This window comes from Rissa tridactyla, chromosome 18 (genome assembly GCF_028500815.1).
Source record: "Rissa tridactyla isolate bRisTri1 chromosome 18, bRisTri1.patW.cur.20221130, whole genome shotgun sequence".
NCBI classification, from domain to species: Eukaryota; Metazoa; Chordata; class Aves; order Charadriiformes; family Laridae; genus Rissa; species Rissa tridactyla.
In genome coordinates this window covers 4028411-4048134 of record NC_071483.1, presented here as the reverse complement: position 1 = coordinate 4048134, position 19724 = coordinate 4028411, and the positions used below count along the sequence as shown (strand labels likewise).

General features: G+C 46.7%; 1 protein-coding gene across 1 annotated transcript in view; it reads right to left on the bottom strand.

Moving 5' to 3' along the window:
- Positions 1-3687: 3687 nt before the first annotated feature.
- Positions 3688-19724, bottom strand: part of MAN1C1 (mannosidase alpha class 1C member 1) — a 67544-nt gene continuing 51507 nt past the window's right edge. Inside the window, exons 7-13 of the mRNA XM_054223452.1 lie at positions 17224-17347; positions 14647-14740; positions 10954-11069; positions 10541-10760; positions 8217-8389; positions 7264-7379; positions 3688-6589 (exon numbers count right to left, since the gene is read on the bottom strand). Of these exons, the coding sequence (XP_054079427.1) occupies positions 6472-6589; positions 7264-7379; positions 8217-8389; positions 10541-10760; positions 10954-11069; positions 14647-14740; positions 17224-17347 (961 nt within the window). The 3' untranslated portion in view covers positions 3688-6471. The remainder of the gene's footprint in view (positions 6590-7263; positions 7380-8216; positions 8390-10540; positions 10761-10953; positions 11070-14646; positions 14741-17223; positions 17348-19724) is intronic.

Genomic DNA, 19724 nt, shown 5'->3' with positions numbered 1-19724 from the left:
CAGGACGAGATAGCTCTGAAACAGGATCAATCTACCTGGGCGTCAGGGAAACGAGCAAGAGCAAGAGGTGATATGAGATGACAAAGCCTGCAGACACCCAGATGGAGAAGGCGACCTGACAGGGTGGCAGGCAGAGCCAAGAGGATACCATTTAGACGAGAAGCAGAGGGGCTCATTTTACATCTGAACCATTTCCAGTGTCACCAGCGACCATATAAAGATGACAAATGGATGAATTATTTGATGGGAAAAAGAATGGAAGACAAAAGGTGAAATAATTCAGGCATCTGCTGGGAACTAATCCTCCTCAAAGGAGAACAAAACCAACAGCTCCGGGCTCTATGCTGCTGGTTCTTGAGATTACAGATTACAGTGCTCAGGAAGAATTTCAAATATCCAGACATCTGCTGCATGGCCCACCCAGGCACACTTGTATCGAAGGAAATCGTCGTGACAGAGAAATAACAAGGAAGATTTCCACCAAGAAAACTCACACAGCAGGAAAAACCATCTCCTGTTGCCAGCAGGGAGAGAATCTGTCTGAAAATAAGGCAAATAGTGAGAAATTGATAGCAGGGATGAAAAGCTTGGAGCGATCTTTTTCGCAGTAGAGGGATGGGTTTCCCATATGCGAGAGTACACGCAGTAACTCCACGTTCCAGGGCAGCACGTTGCGAGAGCAGAGAAACCCTGTCCTTGTTTAAATTGATGGCCCCATTCCCACAGCCTAAAACCCTGGCCCATTTTAAAGCCAAAGCCATCATGATGTAATGGAAGGCGGCATTAAAATCTGAGCTCTGTGCACAAATGGAGAAAGCACCTGGAAACAGAAAACCCCTGAGGAAGCAAGTCCCGACCAGACTGAGGCCCAAAAATATTAATCCTCTGAAAAATAGTAAGAAGCAAGGAGTATCCAAGTCTGGTTTCATGGGGCTTTTGGAAGGGGACACGAAAACCAGAGGTGCGTTTACTGCAGACGAGGGGCTGCATTGTGACAAAGCTTCACAGCCATGGAAAACATAGAGTTCATCCCAGAAAAAGAACCGCCAGCAAAGGCTGCGGAGTGAAATGACCTTTGATTGAGACGTTTCAAAGTCGACCATTGAGTTGAAAAGCAAGAGCCAAAGCCTACCCGATTCCCAAGGGCTCGCATTCGTAACTCCCCCTTGACCTTTCGTATGCAGTAGGAAGCGAGTGGGTTCACTTACAGTTCTGACACTTGCCGGCTCTCACTAACTGAAAATATTTACAATGCAGGGGTTTTTTAGTGAGAAGATTCCTAATTACAGCCCGCTACCTGTTTGAGGCTCCACAGGGAATGAAGCCAAAGACCCAAACGTGATCAGAAGTAACTGCTGAAACTTTGAAACCGCTCGCGCTGGGAGCCAGCGCTCGATGCATCACATCTGAAACAATCAGATAAGTAGATCAGATCAAAATGTATGTGGAAAAATACTACGACTGCCAGGCTTTTGAATTCAATAACCAATTCTGCTGAAAGCCTTACAAGGGAATTTAATAACGCCGTAAAAAATGAAGTGTGGGTTACAGAAAGATGCATTTGTTTTCTGGGTAGTTTTGTCTTATCTCCTTGTACGGTCAGGTAACAACAGCCGGCTGTTCTACAAGCAATAGTTATTAGTTTTCATCTCTACCACTAACGCAACTTTCTTTCATCAGAACTTAATTTACAGGAAAGTTCTTCTGACATAAAATAGGGCCTGTTCTGATGGTGAAAATTAACGTGGTAATCACAGCTTCTGAATTTGAATGTAACAGGGGAAATGGGAAATAACCTGGGCTGGCCACATTTCCTGTTAACATGACTCAAAAATAGAAAAAAAACCATCATAAATCAACAACGGAATTCACACTGGTGTCCCACATGCCTGAGACTGAAAGGCAAGACAGCAGCTCAGACACACATCTTCCCAGATCCTTTCCATTGGACATTTAAAACCAACCCTCTGGTTCAAACGTAACCCCCCATTTATCTGCTCCAAGTTCCCAACCGGACAAACAGAAGAAGTCCCGCCACCCCCACCTCGCAGGAACCATACAGGGCGGGTGCAGGATAAGAGAGGTGGAATCCCAGAGCACCCAGGGCTCCCCGAGGGGAGGGCTCTGCTCGAGCAAGAGCATCCAGCCAAGGCTCCAGGTGTGCAGAGGAGCGAGGGAAGAGCAGAACGTTTCAAGACACCAGTGGGGCAAATGCTTCTGTTACCTGCATTGCCGTAGGACAGAGAAATCCCAGTCGTGGCTCAGGGCCAGGCCTTGGAACAAAGCTGATCCTTGGAATGCGTCTTTACTCCTGCTAAATACATGCATGCTTAACTTGATGCCTGTCATGAATCCACTGGCCTCAGGGATTTAACCGCGGATATCTGTGAGCACAGGCAGAAGTATTTGCAGAATTGTGGTCTAGGAGAGTGGCAATTTTCAAGCATGGCTGTTTGCAACAAAAAGCTTTTGTTGTGACGGGTGCTGAACTCCATGCCAGTGTCTTGGTAAGCAAACTTATCAGTAAGCTTTGTATCGTCAGGCATGCTGGGCAACTAAAAATCCTCCCTATTTGCGATGCAGCCTCCGAACTGCAGGAAAGCAGCAGCTCCCCTCTAGATGTGTGACTTCACTAATCCCGTTCTTGCTTACTTGTATGGAAGAGAAAACAAGAGCAGAGTTTTAACATAACACCAAGATCTATTTCTAAAGGAAACTAGAACCATATTATTTATTTTGGGGGTTTAAATTTTGCCAGTTAAAGTGTCTTCAGTTACTCCAAGAGCAGGGCATTTTTATTTATGGAATTCCCTTAATCCATTATAAAACCCCTCTGAGCTAAACCAGCTTCCTGGTATCCAAATCTCCCGGATAACACGACTCACTCCCAAGATGTTTATTTACCAATAACCATTCCTGCAGGCCAAGCTTACCAGCCCGTATCTTTATCCCCAGGATAATGCTAAGTCCCCATCTGACAACCTTATTTCTCTTGGGGAGTCATAAAGCCATGAATTTACAAGCACATTTTTTGTTTTCACAACTTGCTCAAAGCAACTTCATCTTCCCAAGTTGCTGAATGAACCAATTATCAAGAGAATGTCACAAGAACGAACAAAAATGTTCCATCACCGAGGGCTCCGCGGCTTTGCAGTGACCAGAGGAAAGACTGCCGGGAGAAAGGATGCTGATCCCAGATCCAGCCCTTGGTGCAAGAATTGTTAAGATACTCACAACTGCCAGAGGGAGATCAGGGGCGGTGTGTGGACATCTCTGCACCGTCCTCCTGCTCGGAGTCACAGAGGACACGCAGGCTAAACTGCTAGTTCAGTGGCAGGACGCATGGAAGAACCTGGCTTCAATTTTTTTCCTTTCTTTTTCTTCTGTTACTTCAGTCCAGAAACGATGTATATCAAAGAGCAAACTTGGCTGGGGATTATTTATTTTTCGCTAGAAAAATAAGATGTTTAGTAGAACTCCTGCTAACCCATATCAGATGGTGAACAAGCAATTTAAGAGAGCTGGTGCAGATGGGAATTGCCGTCCATACACTGGCTAGATTGCTCTAGAAATCAACATCTATTGTGAAATATTCTTGAAATCAACCAGTATTGTCACCTAGTTATTCCAAGCATGATGTAACAGGCCTTTGACAGATGGCTTTAAAAAGGATCAACCCAAACATGCTTTTTATTTTACAAGACTTTTATTCTGTTTCACAGATTTGACTATTACAGCAGTGAAATTATTACAAGTGACTCATAACATTTAGTTCCAAATAAAAGTAGAAAAACACAAAAACGATAAAGGAAAGTTAAATGAGATGTGATGTGTGGTACATGTGTTTTAAGAGCACAGAAGAAGTATATAAAAATACATTAGGATCAAGAATTTTGCAGACAGGTTTTGATTTAGTTACAGTTTTGACACCACAGAATCACAGAATCACGGGATGGTTGAGGCTGGAGATCAAGTGGACCAACCCCGCTGCACAAGCAGGGCCACCCAGAGCCAGCTGCCCAGGCGGCTTTTGAGTATTTCCAAGGACGGAGACTCCACGGCCTCGCTGGACAACCTGTGCCAGTGCTCGGTCACCCTCAGGGTAAAGAAGTGTTTCCTCGTGTTCAGAGGGACCCTCCTGTGTTTCAGTTTGTGCCCAGTGTCTCTGGTCCTGTCACTGGGCACCACTGGAAAGAGCCTGGCTCTGTCCTCTTTGCACCCTCCCTTCAGGTATTTATACACATTAATATATTTATATACACTTATATATTTGATGTGTATAAATACCTGAGCCTTCTCTTCTCCAGAGTCCCAGCTCTCTCAGCCTTTCGTCACAGGAGAGATGTTCCAGTCCCTTAATGATCTTTGTGGCCTTTTGTTGGACTCTCTCCAGTATGTCTATGTCTCTCCTGTACTGGGGAGCCCAGAACTGGACACAGTGCTCCAGGTGTGGCCTCACCAGCGCTGAGTAGAGGAGAAGGATCACCTCCCTCGCCCTGCTGGCAATACTTTGTCTAAGGCAGCCCAGGATACCACGAGCTGCCTTTGCAGCAAGGGCCCATTGCTGGCTCATGGTCCATTTGGTGTCCACAGGACCCCCAGGTCCTTTTCTGCCAAGCTGCTTTCCAGCCAGGTGCCCCAGCACATACTGGTGCACGGGCTTGTTCCTTCCCAGGCGCAGGACTTCACAATTCTGCTTGCTGAACTTCACTAGGTTCTTAGCAGCCCACTTCTCCAGCCTGTCGAGGTCCCTCTGGATGGCAGCACCATGCTCTGGTGCATCAGGCACCCCTCCTAGTTTTGTGTCATCAGCAAACTTGCTGAGAGATCATTAATGAAGACATTAAACAGGACTGGACTCAGTACTGGCCCCTGGGGTACTCTGCTAGTTACTGGCCAGGGCCCGTGGACTTACCTACGTCCAGTTTGCTGAAGTATACCCTGACCTGATCCTCTTCCACCAAGGGTACATCTTCAGATTCCTGAAGGCTAGTCTTGCTAGTAAAGACTGAGGCAAAGGAAATATTTGGTATTTCAACCTTTTCCATGTCCTGTGTAACCAGGTCCCCTGTCTTGTTGAGCAGTGGGCCCACATTTTCTCGTCTTCCTTTTGTTGCCTATGTTCTAATAGAAGCCCTTCTTGTTGTCTTTGATGTTCCTGGATGAATTCAATTCCATTTGGGCTTTACCTTTCCTAATGTCAGCCCTGGATGCTCAGACAATGTTTCCGTAGTCCTCCCAGCTTACCCATCTTTGTTTCCACCCTTTTTGTGATTAAGCTTGGCTTAGGAGGTCTCCATCCACACAGGCCTCCTGGCATTTTTGCCTGACTTTCTGCTCATTGGAATGGAACTTCTGGAGCTTGGATGACATGATTCTTGAATATTAACTGGCTTTCTCAGGCCCCTCTTCCCTCCAGGATCTTATCCCACAGGACTCTTCCAAGCAGATCTTTGAAGAGACCAAAGTCTGCTCTCCTGAAGGCCAGGGTTGTGAGCTTGCTTTTCACCCTCCTTCCTGCCCTCAGGATCCTGAACGCCACAATCTCATGGTCACTGCAGCCAAAGCTGCCTTGGATCTTCACACTCCCAACAAGCCCCTTCTTGGCAAAGTATGAGGTCCAGCAAAGCACTTCTCTTGGTTGGCTCCTCTGTCACTTGGAGGAGGAAGTTATCATCAATCCAGTCAAGGAACCTCCTGCATTGCTTACGTCCTGCTGCGCTGTCCCTGCAGCAGATATCAGGGTGGCTGAAGTCCCCCATGAGGACCAGGGCCTGCAAATTCAAACCTGAGGCTGCTCCTATCTGTCTGTAGAGGACCCGATCTTCCTCTTCTTCCTGGTCAGGTGGCCTATAGCAGACAGCCACTATAATGTCACCTTTACCTGTCCTCTCTTTAGGCCTAACCCATAAGCTCTTAGCTCCTCATCCACCCCCAGGCAGGGCTCCAGGCACTCCACTGCTCTCTCACATAAAGGGCAACTCCCCTTCCTCCTTCTCCTACCCTGTTCTCCCTAAAGAGCCTGGAAAGCCTACCATCTAGAAAGCACTGTATATTGAAAACTGTTAATTAGAAAGGTGATAAATCCAAGAATATATAAAAGGCAAAAATGAAACAGAAAAACGAACGGAGGATGTGTGTGTGTGAAGTCTATTTTATGGCAAACTTCCGGTCCTTTGGCCACTATAAAGCAAAGTCAGTGGATTTCATATAAATTCTCTGTATAAAGGAATGTCTATGAACTGTGTACAATATGGCCCAGAATAAACATCTCATTATCAGGCTAATAAAGCTCCTCACAGAGGAAAAGAAGGTGCTTATGTCACGGTTTCATCTCCCCAATATAATACTGTCCGGAATTGGACTAGTGCCCCAAAATACCATTTTAGGAACAACGCGAATTCCTTTAATGGAAAGGAAATGCAGCAACCCGCTGACACTGCAGCAGCAGGGCGCTGGGCAACGGCCTCACTACTGCGCGCTTGCTTTAAAGTTCGTGTGGTTGATTGGCAGGGGGTGAGCCTCTGTGTTGAACACCCAGTCGTCCAGGGACAGCACGTCATCTTCACAGAACAGAAGATAGAGGTACCTGGAGCCATAAGGCGAGGGTGGGTGGGAAGAAGATGGACACAAAGGGAGATTAAAGGAAATTCAAGTGGGGCTCCAAGCACGCACGAGCAAACACCGTCAGCTGGACTGCGATGGGGGCTGCCATTGGCCTCAGCTGCCACGGTTTACGGTGACACATTTCCCGACTCCCTGCCTCACTCTCCTGCTGGAAACTACCACCCCTGGGGCAAAGGCAGCAAAACGGGATGCACATCTGCGCCCAGCCACCCCACAAACATCAGCTCATGCCACAAGCAAAGGCAGATCTGCAGCAAGGGGCAGCAAATTCAGGCCACAGTCACGCTTCCTCTGTATGCAGGACATTAACCTGGCAGAGCAGACAGCTGTCTCTTAAACCATCAGAGCTAAATTCAAGGGAGCTCAGCAGTCAGAGCCTCCCACTTAGAGCAGCTCTAAGTGACAGGAAGAGTCCTTTAAATCCAGCACATGAGCAGAAACCTCGAGAATGCCAATGACAGCACTGGTGCTGCAGGAGGAAACTACCAAAGCTTTTGCAGCAGCCATAGCCTTGCCCGGTTTTTCCCACAGAGGACAAGACTTCCCCCTTATTATTAGAGACTTATTAAGCAGACAAGAGTGTTGATGCTGCAGGAATTACAGTACTCTGAAAGGCCTCTGTGATACTAGACTTACTTCAGAGTCTCTGCGAGGAAAAAACTCTGTTGCATGTTGTCATGGGTTGGGGTTGTGGTGTAAACGTCTCGGATGCCAGAAAAACCAGCTTCTACTCTACAGTGTTTTTCCAGGGCCTGAGAAAAGAAAAGAAATCTTAGTAACACACAATAGCACGGAGTAACTCATTAATCATCATCAGCTGCATTACAAGTCAGCTTTACAAATCTAATTCCAGGTTTATAGTAGCCTCTGTCTCTTACTGAAGAGCATGGTGATTACTCCAGACTCTGGGAATAAAGCTGGTTCTAAGGAAATAGCAAGAGAAACATAAACCGCCTAAGTTAGTTGATTGATTGACCTTGACGTTACACACACAGCAAAACCAGATCTCAAGTGGCAACTCTGGCTGTTTGCAGAGCCTCTTTTGCAGGGCAGCAGACAAATGACAGTTCTGCCACTGAAACGCAGCCCCTGCTAGGATGTGGGACGGCAGCCAACAGGCTACTGCATGAGCTAGAAAGAGGTGAGGGACTTTCTGGCTGGGAGGTCTTTGTGGGAAGAAGACAAGACAAAGGGCAAAGGCAGGTTCGCTGATTTTCCCTGGCGAGCTATGAACCAGTGGTTCTGAGCAGTCCAGACATTTCAAATAGAAGGCTGACTCCTTTTTGCAGAGGGCTGTTACGTTAATAGCAGGTTTTGCTGTCTGCAGCACTCGTCTCCATAAACCTCCACTGTTTTGACTGACTGATTGATTTTAGCATAGCCCAAAAGGGAGAAGAAAAACAGTCAAAATGATCAACAGAGACACCGCACTAAATTGAGCTATTCTGTGTATTCCTGCCCCTTTGCTAATGTGTCTTAGTGTCTAACATAATGTAGATAATTTCTGCTCTTTTTATTAACTGAAGGAAAGATTTTTGTAAGAATCCAGCAGCCTGTAAGAGTTATTATTGTGACCTTTCCAACCATACCTTCACAACCTCCCAGCCCCACTGCCTGTACTTGGGGTCGTGTGTCAGCCGCCACATGTACATGTAGCTTTCTACCACTTCTGGGCGTAGGATGTAGTAGCGCTCGCTGAGTCTGGTTGCCATGGCTTCACTTCCAGCATCAAAGCGAAAGGCTTCGGGGCCAAGTTTGGTATCTAGACAAAATCACACACATGCAATGGTCAATTTGAGGAGAAAGCAAGTAAACAGACCGTCCAGGTGCTTTTACGCTGCTCAGGCTGCCAACGTTTAACTAAGGCTTGCAGGAGGTCAGATGAGCAGATCAGTCATGTCTGTGTGTCACAACAACCTCACAGCTGATGTCAAAACAGGGGCAACTCCGCAGAACGCACGAGCTGTGCCCGCTGCCGCTCCGGCTGTTGCTTATTTTGTGGTATGTCTGGGTACTATCTAGGTGAGGATAAAGTCTTCCTGAGGGTGGATACAACCAACAGAAACTTGGACCAGATTTGAGCATGGAGAGGGCAGGTACAAATCTCCCTCATGTCCTAGCACTTTTGCTGGGCTGGTATTTGCTCCTAGGAATTGCGCTGCCCCTGACCCTGAGAGCAGAGTTTGGCATTGAAGACAAGCTCAGAACCCAGGTGAGAAAGAACAGAGAGACAGATCCTGTTGTAAAGCCTCAAAGAGAAAACACATTCAAAGGAAAATCCAGCCATGCAGCTGACCCGGCTGTAACAGAGATATTGATACGCTGCTCCCAGGCAGGGGCTTGTTCCACAGTTCTCAGTCCACCAGACCCAGCCATTTCCCCTGCACTACGGCAGGGAGGCTGTAAGAAGTGGTACCTGGGGCCTTCAATCACTTCTGCCTTTCCTCCTGGTCCACTAGCAGCCTCTTTGAAAAGAAAACATCAGGATGGTGGGGAAGGCTTCATCAATTTCACTGGTATTTTATAAATAAAACATTAAGAGCACCTTGGTCTTTTTGAGTGTCCCTTCCATGAGAATCTCAATCTCTTGCAAGCATTAGCTAGCACTCGGATCCCTGCTTTCAACACCAACCCTCTTCCTAGTCAAAAACCAGGGAAACTGAGCATAGAGGTTGTTCATGATCATGCAACAAGGTTTCTCTTGCTGCACCCATGTGTCTACCACAAGGCTGTATTTCAGGGAGTCATTTTATTTCGCTAAATATTTTGCACACTTTCCCTGGGCCCTCCTGTCTGCGTGGGGATCTAACAGTGTTCGCGGCCTGGACTATTTGCTGAGAGCCAGCGTGACGTGCACAGACATCCTCTGCAAAACAATGAGCTTGCTGAAATAACAGCACTATAACCAGTGTGGGCAGGCTTGCTATTGTCCTTTCTATGCTGATGAATACTGCTGAAGGTGAAAATTTGCTCCAGGCACTCAGAACCAGAGGGTTATTAGTACGGGTGGCTTGTTTTAGTTCTGTAAGTGCTGGGGTAGGGGGGGGAAGAGTTATTTGCAAATATCATTTCAAGTTAGCTTGAAGTTTATTGGGCAAACATGCTGGACACCAGCTGCCAATATGGGCTTGCTGATGTGGTGAAGGTGTGAAAAAAATCTTTGGGAACAGTGCAGACAGACCTGTGCTTGACAAGGTCCCGGAAAGCAGACTGCTGCTTCGCTGCCTGCAATCTCAGAAGAGCAACAGACATGCCTACAAAGAAAGGAGCAGAGTCCAACACAAACTTATCGTGCTGAAAGCTCTGCAGGCAGAGAACTAACCCAGTCTCTCATTCATCACCAGTCACTGCTCTCTCAAAGCACTGATAAGCACACTGGGTGGTGAAACAAATTTTACTGGACTTGTGAAATAGAAAGACTTAGCCAGCCTCTGCTGAGGAGCCGAGAGAGCCTGAGTAACTTCATTTTTTTGGCTCCTACCAGCAGCTGCAGGTCTCCAACACTCTCCTGTTGGGCTTCTCAGCTGCTCTGCTTCCTATAGTGGGACATCCTACAATTAATCACTGTTAATCTCCCCTTCTTGTCTGCAAAGGGATGTGGAAGGACTGACTTAAACTACAGCCTTACTGGGAGAAGGCTAGTTCTGGGAGCGGGAGGCAGGACTGGGTATTCAGCTCTGGGTTCATTTCCCAACTCTGCCACAGGAGCTGACATCTGCCCGTCCCTCTGCTCCAGCTGTCTGCTATCTAAAATGTATCGCTTTCTCTTCTAGATAGCCCAGAAAAGACAAGCGAAAATCATACACCGGGATGTAGATGCACAAAACACCCTACTGCAAACCTCCGCCACACAAAAGCCGAGTCTCCTAATGCTACCCCTTACTAACATTTTCTAGGCAGCCCACAGGTTTACCTGAGCGTGCATAAGACTCGTGACATGTGTTTGTTATTTCTGCAGCAAGGTCCATATAATGTTGTTTCCTCTCTTCTCCAGCGTGTTCAGCTCCAAGCGCTATCATGCCCCCAGAGAAGCAAGCCAAGTGGCCCATTTTGTGATCCAAGATGCCACCCCTCCATTCAGCAATGTAGGTCAATCCTCCAGCAGACTTTTTGACCAAATGCTTTTCTATTGCCTAAAGAGATGAAAATCAGGATTTTAAGATACTTAGTGGACAGTAAATATAACTTACTTACTAAGTATTTCAAGATACTTAGTGGACAGGAGTGAAAACCAAGGAAACCCAAAAATCTAAGACATTTTTGCCTGAAACATTCTGATGAACAATGCCCCACACAAAAAATACAGAGCAGCAACCTGCTCCTTACCTCTAGCGCATCGTCGTACATCTTTTTAGCTTCAGAGTCTTTCTTGTCTGACATCAGCCAAGATTTGATGAGATACTCATAAAAGCTGTCCCCAAGCCCCCCAATGGAGACATGGTCTGTAGTGGGAGAGCCAGAAAAGAACTTCAGGTTCATGATATACAATGAGCAGTTGCTTTACAAAGAGCAAACAACCACGTCCTATTTAATGCCCTTGTTCTCTCCTCTCTCTTTCCAGGTTCCTGGGGAGAGCTTGCAGCATTTCTTTTTCAAAAAGGAAGAAAGGTGGAAAGTGCAATCAGAAGAAAAATGTTCTGTCATTTTAAAAAGCATTAGTATCCCTTACCAAAACTATTCAGAGGTCTTATTTTGCAACAGTTATTTATACTGCAACTTGAAGATGCTTCCTGTTTATGAAGCAATCATCATAAATCCCAGCCTCATAAACCAAAAGCAATGGCAGGTATTGACAGATCTCTACCTACAAGAAGCCACTGGGTGCTGCCTCCCTGCCTCAGGAAAGGGAGGACGCATGTTGGATCACACAGAGGTGCCAGCAAGGGGCTGCTGTAGGGACCTCTCCATCGTGCCATTTGTATTCCTGCCTCATGGCAGGACTCTGTGGCCTGGGGAAGGCTGGGGTTGTTGGCGTATTAAAATGATAAAGTCAGGTACAAGGATGTGCGCTGAATATTTTCTTCTGCAGAAATCGGATTTTCAAGGCTATCAGTTCAGAGTACACAATGCTCTGACCTTACTGGAGAGGAGGATGCTAAAGAATTGCACTGTGAAATGGGCATGACAGCTGCAGGTTTCTGCCTGGGGGGGAACTCCTGGATGGATTTATATCTTTCAACTATACCACAGGGGGAAAAGCAGCATTCATTCTTTCAAGCAGCCAAGTACTCCCCTTTTCAGACAAGCAAGACCAATGACCCACCATGGACTGAACCATCCCTGTTAATTAACAGTGTCCACCTCTGTGTCTGCACGCATCCTCATTTTAAATGTAAACAGATGCAGCAGGGTTTTCGGAGTTAGCTGTTCAGATTTTGGTTTTTCCTTTCACTATACATACATAAAGTCCCGGGGCTTATTCTAAATGCTAAATCCTACCAACAGAAGAGATCAACAGCCATGCATTTTCCTGACCTGAAGAGCAAATATCCCTGATACAGTGTGTCCAATGATCCATGGAATAATCCATAGCAAAACAATGAGATTAGACGCATGAATTCAAAAAAAAAAAAAAGAGGACAGACTATTTGCAAACACCGGCTGCACAGCCTGTCTTTAAAGAGAAGCTCTGTGATCCTAAGTGTGTCATTCATAAAATCACCAAAGCAGGAGCTCTGGTACATAATTGCTTTCCATATGGCATCAGCTTTGCCAGCGTTTGCCTCCTAGGCACTTTGCATAAACAAATCTCTTATTTCAGCAGGGGACCATGCTTTAATTTTCTAAAGGTAACAACTGCACTCAGAAGAGGTACAGCACTGCCTCTTCATTTAGAAGATCTGCTCATTCAGCCAGGTCAAAGATACACCTTTTAAGAAAATCACAGCAATTCCAAGAAAAACAGCTTCCCGCAAAGAGCTTTAATGACGAGAGAAAATGAGAGCTTGGCACCTACAGGGAACATCTCTGTGGCAGGCTGCAGCTGCCTCCCTGCTTTGGTCCTAATCTATTTCTCACCAGTAATACTGGAGATGCAGAAGAGGCTGATGAGCCTTTTCCCTCACTGGAATATGGATTCTGACCACAAGGTCACATTATGAGCAACTGCCACAAACAGCCCATGCCATGAGTTGCTCTCTTGACGCGGAAGTCTAGGAGAGAGGTTACCTCTAGTCCTTTTGCATAAATCAGCCTATCCCAGAACGAGTAAACAGAGGCTACTTTTAATGAGCTGCAAGAACCAGCAACAGGCCCCTCTACATGTCAGCAAGGGGTGGGAGCAGGTCAGTACAATGAAGTAAAATTTGCAGACATAAATAGAATTAAATTAGTGGCAGAAGAGATGAATACTGAGTATCAAGCTGAGTATTTTAACCATCTGAATTAAGAGCACAGCTCTTTGGTTTCCCAAAGATTCTGTAACAATCAGTTACAGCAACAGACAGGCACCACTTCTCCTCTCAGCACCAATGAATAGGCAGAATTAATGCTTGTGTCTGGGAAAACGTGCAGTGTGGCTGCCAGTTGAGAATAACCTAAAGAAAATGTCATCTCAGGGGTGCAGTAGGGGATGGGAGATTAGCTTTTCAAGTGGAACATATCGCAACAACTCTGCAGAGACAAATGTGGAAGGGAAGCCAAACTGCTTACAAAGAGATTGGATAACTCTGAAGATCAATTAATGGGAAAAACACAGAAGCCTATTTTCTTTCCTCATGGCACCAAAGGACAGCTCTGGTTTAATGGGACAACTGCAACCATCCAAGATGCTTTGTTGGGACACCTTTCAAGCCAAGCCCTGGCAATTGCCATTAGAGGTGCTGATGTGGCAGTTAAAGGTCAGGGATCGCTCCCAGCTAGGGCTCGCTCCCTGTCTCAGATGATGGCAGCCACGCAGCTGCCCGCCAGTTACAATCAGAGCTATTAATGCAGTAGTTAGAAAGGTCTGGAGCGATCTAGCAGAGCAAACAGTGCAACGAGACACAGGGACACCAGGTAATGCAATGACTCAAAGAAAACCGCTTAAACAATGTAAATGTAATCCACTGACAGGTTAAAAACAGCTTGTGTAAAAAAAGACTTTTCTTTCCTTTGACAGAGAAACACAAAATCTGCCAACCCTCCCTTGCCAGTCCTTAACAGAGAGGAAAGTTGAGGCCAGAGATCTGGGGCACAGCGGCAGAAGTAGCCTCTCATGTTCCTAGCAGAAGGCAAGCTTCTGCCCTTTGGTGGCTCAAAAAGAGGGGTACGTCTCTTCTCCAGGTAAGGAAGGGGCTGTGTGCGTAAAGCAGGAAAGTAAATAATCTTTCCCTGGGTACACTGCTTCTAATATTTCCTTGCTCTTTTCAAGCCCTTTCCTGGTTATTGCTTCTCTTTTATATCAGAGCAGTATCTATTTATTGCCCACGTCTTCGGTGCTGCGTAGTGCTGGGTTCCCAACAAGAAAAAAGAACACGTACTTGTCTCACCCCCCTTGCACAAAGTTGCACTGTGCGTAGGCACCATGGTGACAGGTACACAAATGCACACAAGAGACCGCAGCCCTAGATCCTAGGGGGATCTGAGACTCTGTAAGCCCTCTGCCTCTCCAGGTGGTTCCTTACTTGCTGTACCACCCTCAGGAAGCAAATCTCATAACGCTTCTGCTCACAGCCTTCACGTGCAACTCCCAAGTAGATCTGTGGGCTGTGTGATGACTGCAGGATGAGGTCTTAAAGAGATGTACTGATTTCTAATATCTGTGTGATGAACCATGTACCATTATCCTCCCCTCTGCAAGAGAGGCTCTAATTCTCTCTGGAGGTGAGACACTCAGCTGGAAACAAGGCTGATGGAATAAGTGTACAATTACTATATTGCATCTTACAAATCGGGGTGCATTATCTAATCACATGTATAACAGGCTGCCTGACATGACACTGCCTTGGCTTGCTGCTCTGACAGTTGCTATTGCTTCCTAAAAATAATGGAAAGACGGAAATGCTCCAGGCAGGACTGTGAATGCAGAGTGATACCTACGCTGCACCCAGTTCCCTGTCACCGGGCTGAGAAAGTTGGGATAAAGGCCCTGTGGCTTCTCAACTCTGTTCAGGACTTTGCGGATGTTCATCACCTAGGAGAGATGAGAGACAAGAACTATGTTATTTCTCTGCTGAAAAAGCCGACGGTTTTGCACTGTTACTGAGAGCTCTGTAATTCATCAGTGCTGATCCCTGGCTGAACAAGCACGGCAGTCTGTAACGCTGGGAATCATCATGCAAGCAGAACCCAGTGACACGGCTCCACGGTGAGAGGGCTGTGATGGAGAAACTTTCCTGCTGGACTCCTCAGCACAATCTTTATCCAGCGCTGTGGGATTTTAGAAATTATTCTAAAAACCCTGCAAGGCCGCAGTTCAGCAAGCAGTGGAAACAGTTTGCTAACAGTGGTCCAGAAGCAATCCTGAGGATTTGGGATCTGGGTGGAAACGTATGAGACGCGGAGAGTGATTTTTTCCATGATCCAGAGGGAAAGGAGTGGCAGGGATGAGTGACTCACACAGTACTTAAATTCATCGTGTGGTCACTTAACATGACGAATTGGGGCCTTTAATTTCAACAACAGACAGCTCCTTTAATATGCTAGAACAGACGTACTTATTTTCTAAAACCTCCCTTGGTTTCACCCCCATTAAATCCAATAGGCCTTTCCCATAAGGGACAAAATTAAATGGTATGCAGCATAAATATTCTATTATAACCTACAGAGCAGCTAATACACTCTAAACCTTTTATAAAATTAGACAATTTGTACGCCAAAAGCTGGCTACAGACTTAAGTCGATGCTTCCAAGTAAGTCGTCAGGCTGGATAATATTTACTGAAGTTTAGTAGCATGGCATATTAATGACATGTTTGAATAAAAGACACAGATGGACTTTATTCTTGCTAAAATCACACAAGTCCCAAGCTGCAAGTTAATGAGTTGATCTGTTCCTCTGAAGTAATTTCCCACAGGACTGGCTGTTTGAGCCCACATCATCCTACATTTTTTCTCTCAGAGGGTGTTAGGACGAATGCAGTAAATTTTCTGTGGCACACACCAGGCACGCTCGGCTCAGGAGAGTCCTTGAGAAAGGTTCTGCCCTTATCCCTCCATGGGCTTAGGAGCAAAAGAGGGAAACGTGTTGGGCTGGGGACACAGGCTTGATCCTGGCTCAAAACGCCACAGCTTGAACCTGGAATATGGACGCAATTCTAGCTTTTAACGGTGCGTCTTCTTGCCCTTGTGTTTTCAGTGCTCATCTCTCTTTCCACCTCCTTCACTTCCTTCACACACATTTTCTTTCCATGCCACTGTTCCCTTTGCTGGTCTTTTCTCAGCTCCCCCTCTCCTCTGAGCAATTTCTTATTATCACTGTCCTAAGGAATCTTTAGCTTGTCTCCTTTATTTCAAATCAGCAGTCTGTCTTTATCTTCCCTACAGCTTCCTGGGTTTCTAGTTTCCCTTCACCTTCTGCTTTTCCCTCCTGCTCACCACCCCTTATTGCTTGCCATACACTCCATCCTATTCTCCATTTTGCTCTCCTAGCTTCTTCTTTCTCTTTCCTCCTGTCTCTTCTGCAAACTCTCTTCTTGTTTCATAACTGACAGACCTGCACTGCAAATATCCTGGAAAAATACCATTTTGAGCTTATCACTGGCAATCCCAGAACCACTGTCTGTTTTCACCCCGCCGTGGGACTCTGGTCAGGCCCCATTTCCTTTGGGCTCATGGGGGCAGTCTGGATTCTAACTGGAACAATTTGTCTCCCTCAAAGCTGGTTCCTCAGGGACGTGCAGCAAAAGCTAATGACTTGCTGGTATCCAACAGCATATTTATTAAGTTGCTCTCACATGCACTACAAGATCACTTGTGGAAAAAAAAAGCTCAAGGTAATGTATAATATTAATAGATTTTCAGTTACAAGTTACACAAAAGGAATCCAATATGTCAACTGTCAGGCCTTTCCTACAGAAGAAACCTCAGCAGAAATCTTGCTGGCTGGAGCATAACATTTAATGCTGCTTAAAGTAAAAAAAGGTCTGCAAGTACAAGGCACTACCATTAGGATATCAGAATTAACAATTATCTTTGCAGTCTGCACCCAACAGATGGTTTAATTTTGGCTGTGCCCTTGTCTGAGTAAGTTTTTGCTACAACTTCACACAACTGAGACATTGGGAGCAACATCCCCATCTCCCCAGTGTCTGCCAAGAGGCAGACGAAGGGGCTACGGCAAATGTAAATGGCCAAAGGAAACACTGGGAGAGCTGCCTTCCAAGGCCTACTGGTGTGACGGGATCTCCAAGAGGAGCTCTGTGACCTTTTCACTGAGCTGCTGCAGAGGATGCTCTGAGGCCTGGCAACATTTGCAGCCTGCAAGGCACGGGTTTCTGAACCCGTGTCCCACAGTGGAAGGTTCCTCCTCTGGCGAGTTCTACTGGTGCTGGGGGGAAGGAACACTTTGCTGCCATGTTCTCTGCTGCAGGCAGAGCACAGCGCTGCTCTGCTCCCGCACTGACCCCAGGAGTACGAAGAGACCAGTTGACTAAACACCAAGTTGGGAAGTACTTGCCTTTTCTGCAAACACCGGGTTGCCAGAGAGCTCCGAGAGGTGCAGGAATTCCAAGTGCAAGGTACCAAATTCTGCTAAGATGCTGCTTCCGGCAGACGCCCAACCCCAACTCCAGCTCATGCCGCTGCAAGGAGAGAGAAGGGAGCCTTCATCGCCAGGAAAACACAGGCAACGCCCGAGGTCCCCCCACCGCCCCAGTGCAGATCCTGCCCTCGCTATGTGCATGCAGTGCACACCAGGTGTCAACAGGGGCCATGTAAAGGACATACATAGATTTTTAGGACTCTCTCACATTTCTAGTGGGATGGTGCAATAGTTTCACAAAGGATTGTTTACGACAGGGCAAACACCCAGACTGCACATACTGGGAAACTGCAGCTTTTGTGGGAGAGTAATCCCTCCCAAACAGATCAGCTTAGAGCAAACTTTGGATGAACACTGAGAACCCGCCCTACACAAGACATTTTGGGATAAAATGTGTCTCTAAGTGGCTTGGGCTGAACTCTTGCATCTCAAATGTCCCACAGGTCCAGCAAGGCTGCTATTTTATGGAGAATCCAGACTGTCCCTGACCACCTTGTTTAAACAAGATCTCACACTCTTTATGTTTGTGACACTGACATTCCCAGCGTATGCTTGCGTGCAGGGGGATAAAGCATACAGCGACATCAACGCTAGGGAAAAGACAGCACTGGGCAAACCTGACTCTAATGAAAAGCCATTGGGAATCTTGTGCCTTGCAAGAACAGGAGGGTCAGCATAAACCTGCAGAAGCTGGCAAACACTGTCTCAAGAAGCCAGTTATACAAAGTGCCTCCGCTCCTACTTTTGACGTACCGGGATCCCTTCTCAATTTCTGTTTGTTTCCCCTCACCCTGCCAAATCCATGCAAAGGGAGAAATCAGCACCGAAGCAAAGGAAGGAGTCAATTCTGGGGATGAGGCGGGCATCACTTCCCCCTTAAATCTGAAAGAAAACTAGCCACAGGACATGGGATGGCAGAGGCTCCTCCAAGCACTAACAGCCTCACTCTTGGAGTTGCTTTTACATTCGATCATTTCCTTCTTGTATCCCACTGCTACAGATCACAGCTCCAGCCTCTAGGAAATCTACACAGACATAAAAATCACCTATATCCTCAAGCCTTGGTCCCAAAATAGCCTCTGCAGGTGCTGGCTGAGGGAAGCTTGGCTAACCCATCTCAGAAGTGGCGTGGCTTTGCTTTTCACGTCTCTTTGCAAGCGCTGTTTGCAGTTGATACGGATGAGGCAACAGGTTTCCAGTGATGGGGGAGTGGGGGTAACACTAGATGGCGCCTGAAAGCTTGGCTATTAGAAGAAAAAGGTTTCTGTTGTTTACAGGAGGCTAAAACTAATGATCTTTCTGAGCAGGGAAAAAAAAATTTCCCCTCCATGTGATGTACGGAAAACCATTTCAGGTCCAGAGCCGTTTGTTTCGCCCCCAGACAAAAAGAGCCATTAGATAAGCAATATGTTCACGCTGTTTCAAATTGCTCAGTCACTGCCAACCGCCAGCCTTCCCTGCAGACTGTCAGGAGGCCGTATCACCAGCTTTCATTCGAAAACACTGTGTGCAGCTAAAATGGGCACCCCAACAGCATCGAGTGTTAATGGCAGAAATCTCCCTGTGCAGGCAGAAAGGTCCTCCAGTCTGACCAGGTTAATGTTGGTTTTAATACCGCGTTGGACACACCTGCTGAACCTGGCAGCAGCTGGCCCTGGGATGGGCATGCGGAACAATCCCACCGTGTTCTCATATCTATAAAGAGTCAATGACTTTTTCTTTATTTACTGCACTGAAGGGACGTTGTAACAAATACGATCTCACAAAAAGAAACTGCTTTCTGAGCTAGTTCAGATGAGAAGTGCTTGGAAGCAGCCGAATGGGGCCGTGTTTGTTGTGACAGCCGCTATGTGGGGTCACAGTGGCTGACACAACCCTCCCCCGGGAATTTCTGTCCCAAACATGCAGCCAGGCACTGCCTGCATGGACTGTGCAGCTGGGAACCCAAGCCCTGGGTTACAAACCACAGGAAAACTCTAGGAGAGGTGGTCTGTAGGAAACGAAGTACGTCTGCAATGTGTCCCTGGGTTAAAGAGCAGCCTGAAATGACCCCCCTGCAGGAAAACATTTTGTCAGCATTACAGACTGGACAAACTGGGTCTTCACAGCTGTCCTGTTTTATAACATCTCAGAGGAAATTACAGTTTAAAGGACCTTTGTCTTCAAGACAAAAGGAAATGCCCAAAGCTCTTTTTATCCCCCAGATAAGTGGGCCTTCCTTAAACACCACCCAGTGCAAGCATGGACTGAAAATGTCTGTATCATCTCCTTCCCTCACAGAGATCCAAAGCAGCAAAACGGTGCCAAGTCAAGAGAGACAACAGAAGAGGATGATGATGAAAAATCTGGAGGTGCAGAGGGTTTAGGGGAGGTGTGAAGGACAGCAGGAGCCAGGGACTTGGAACACGAGGCATTGG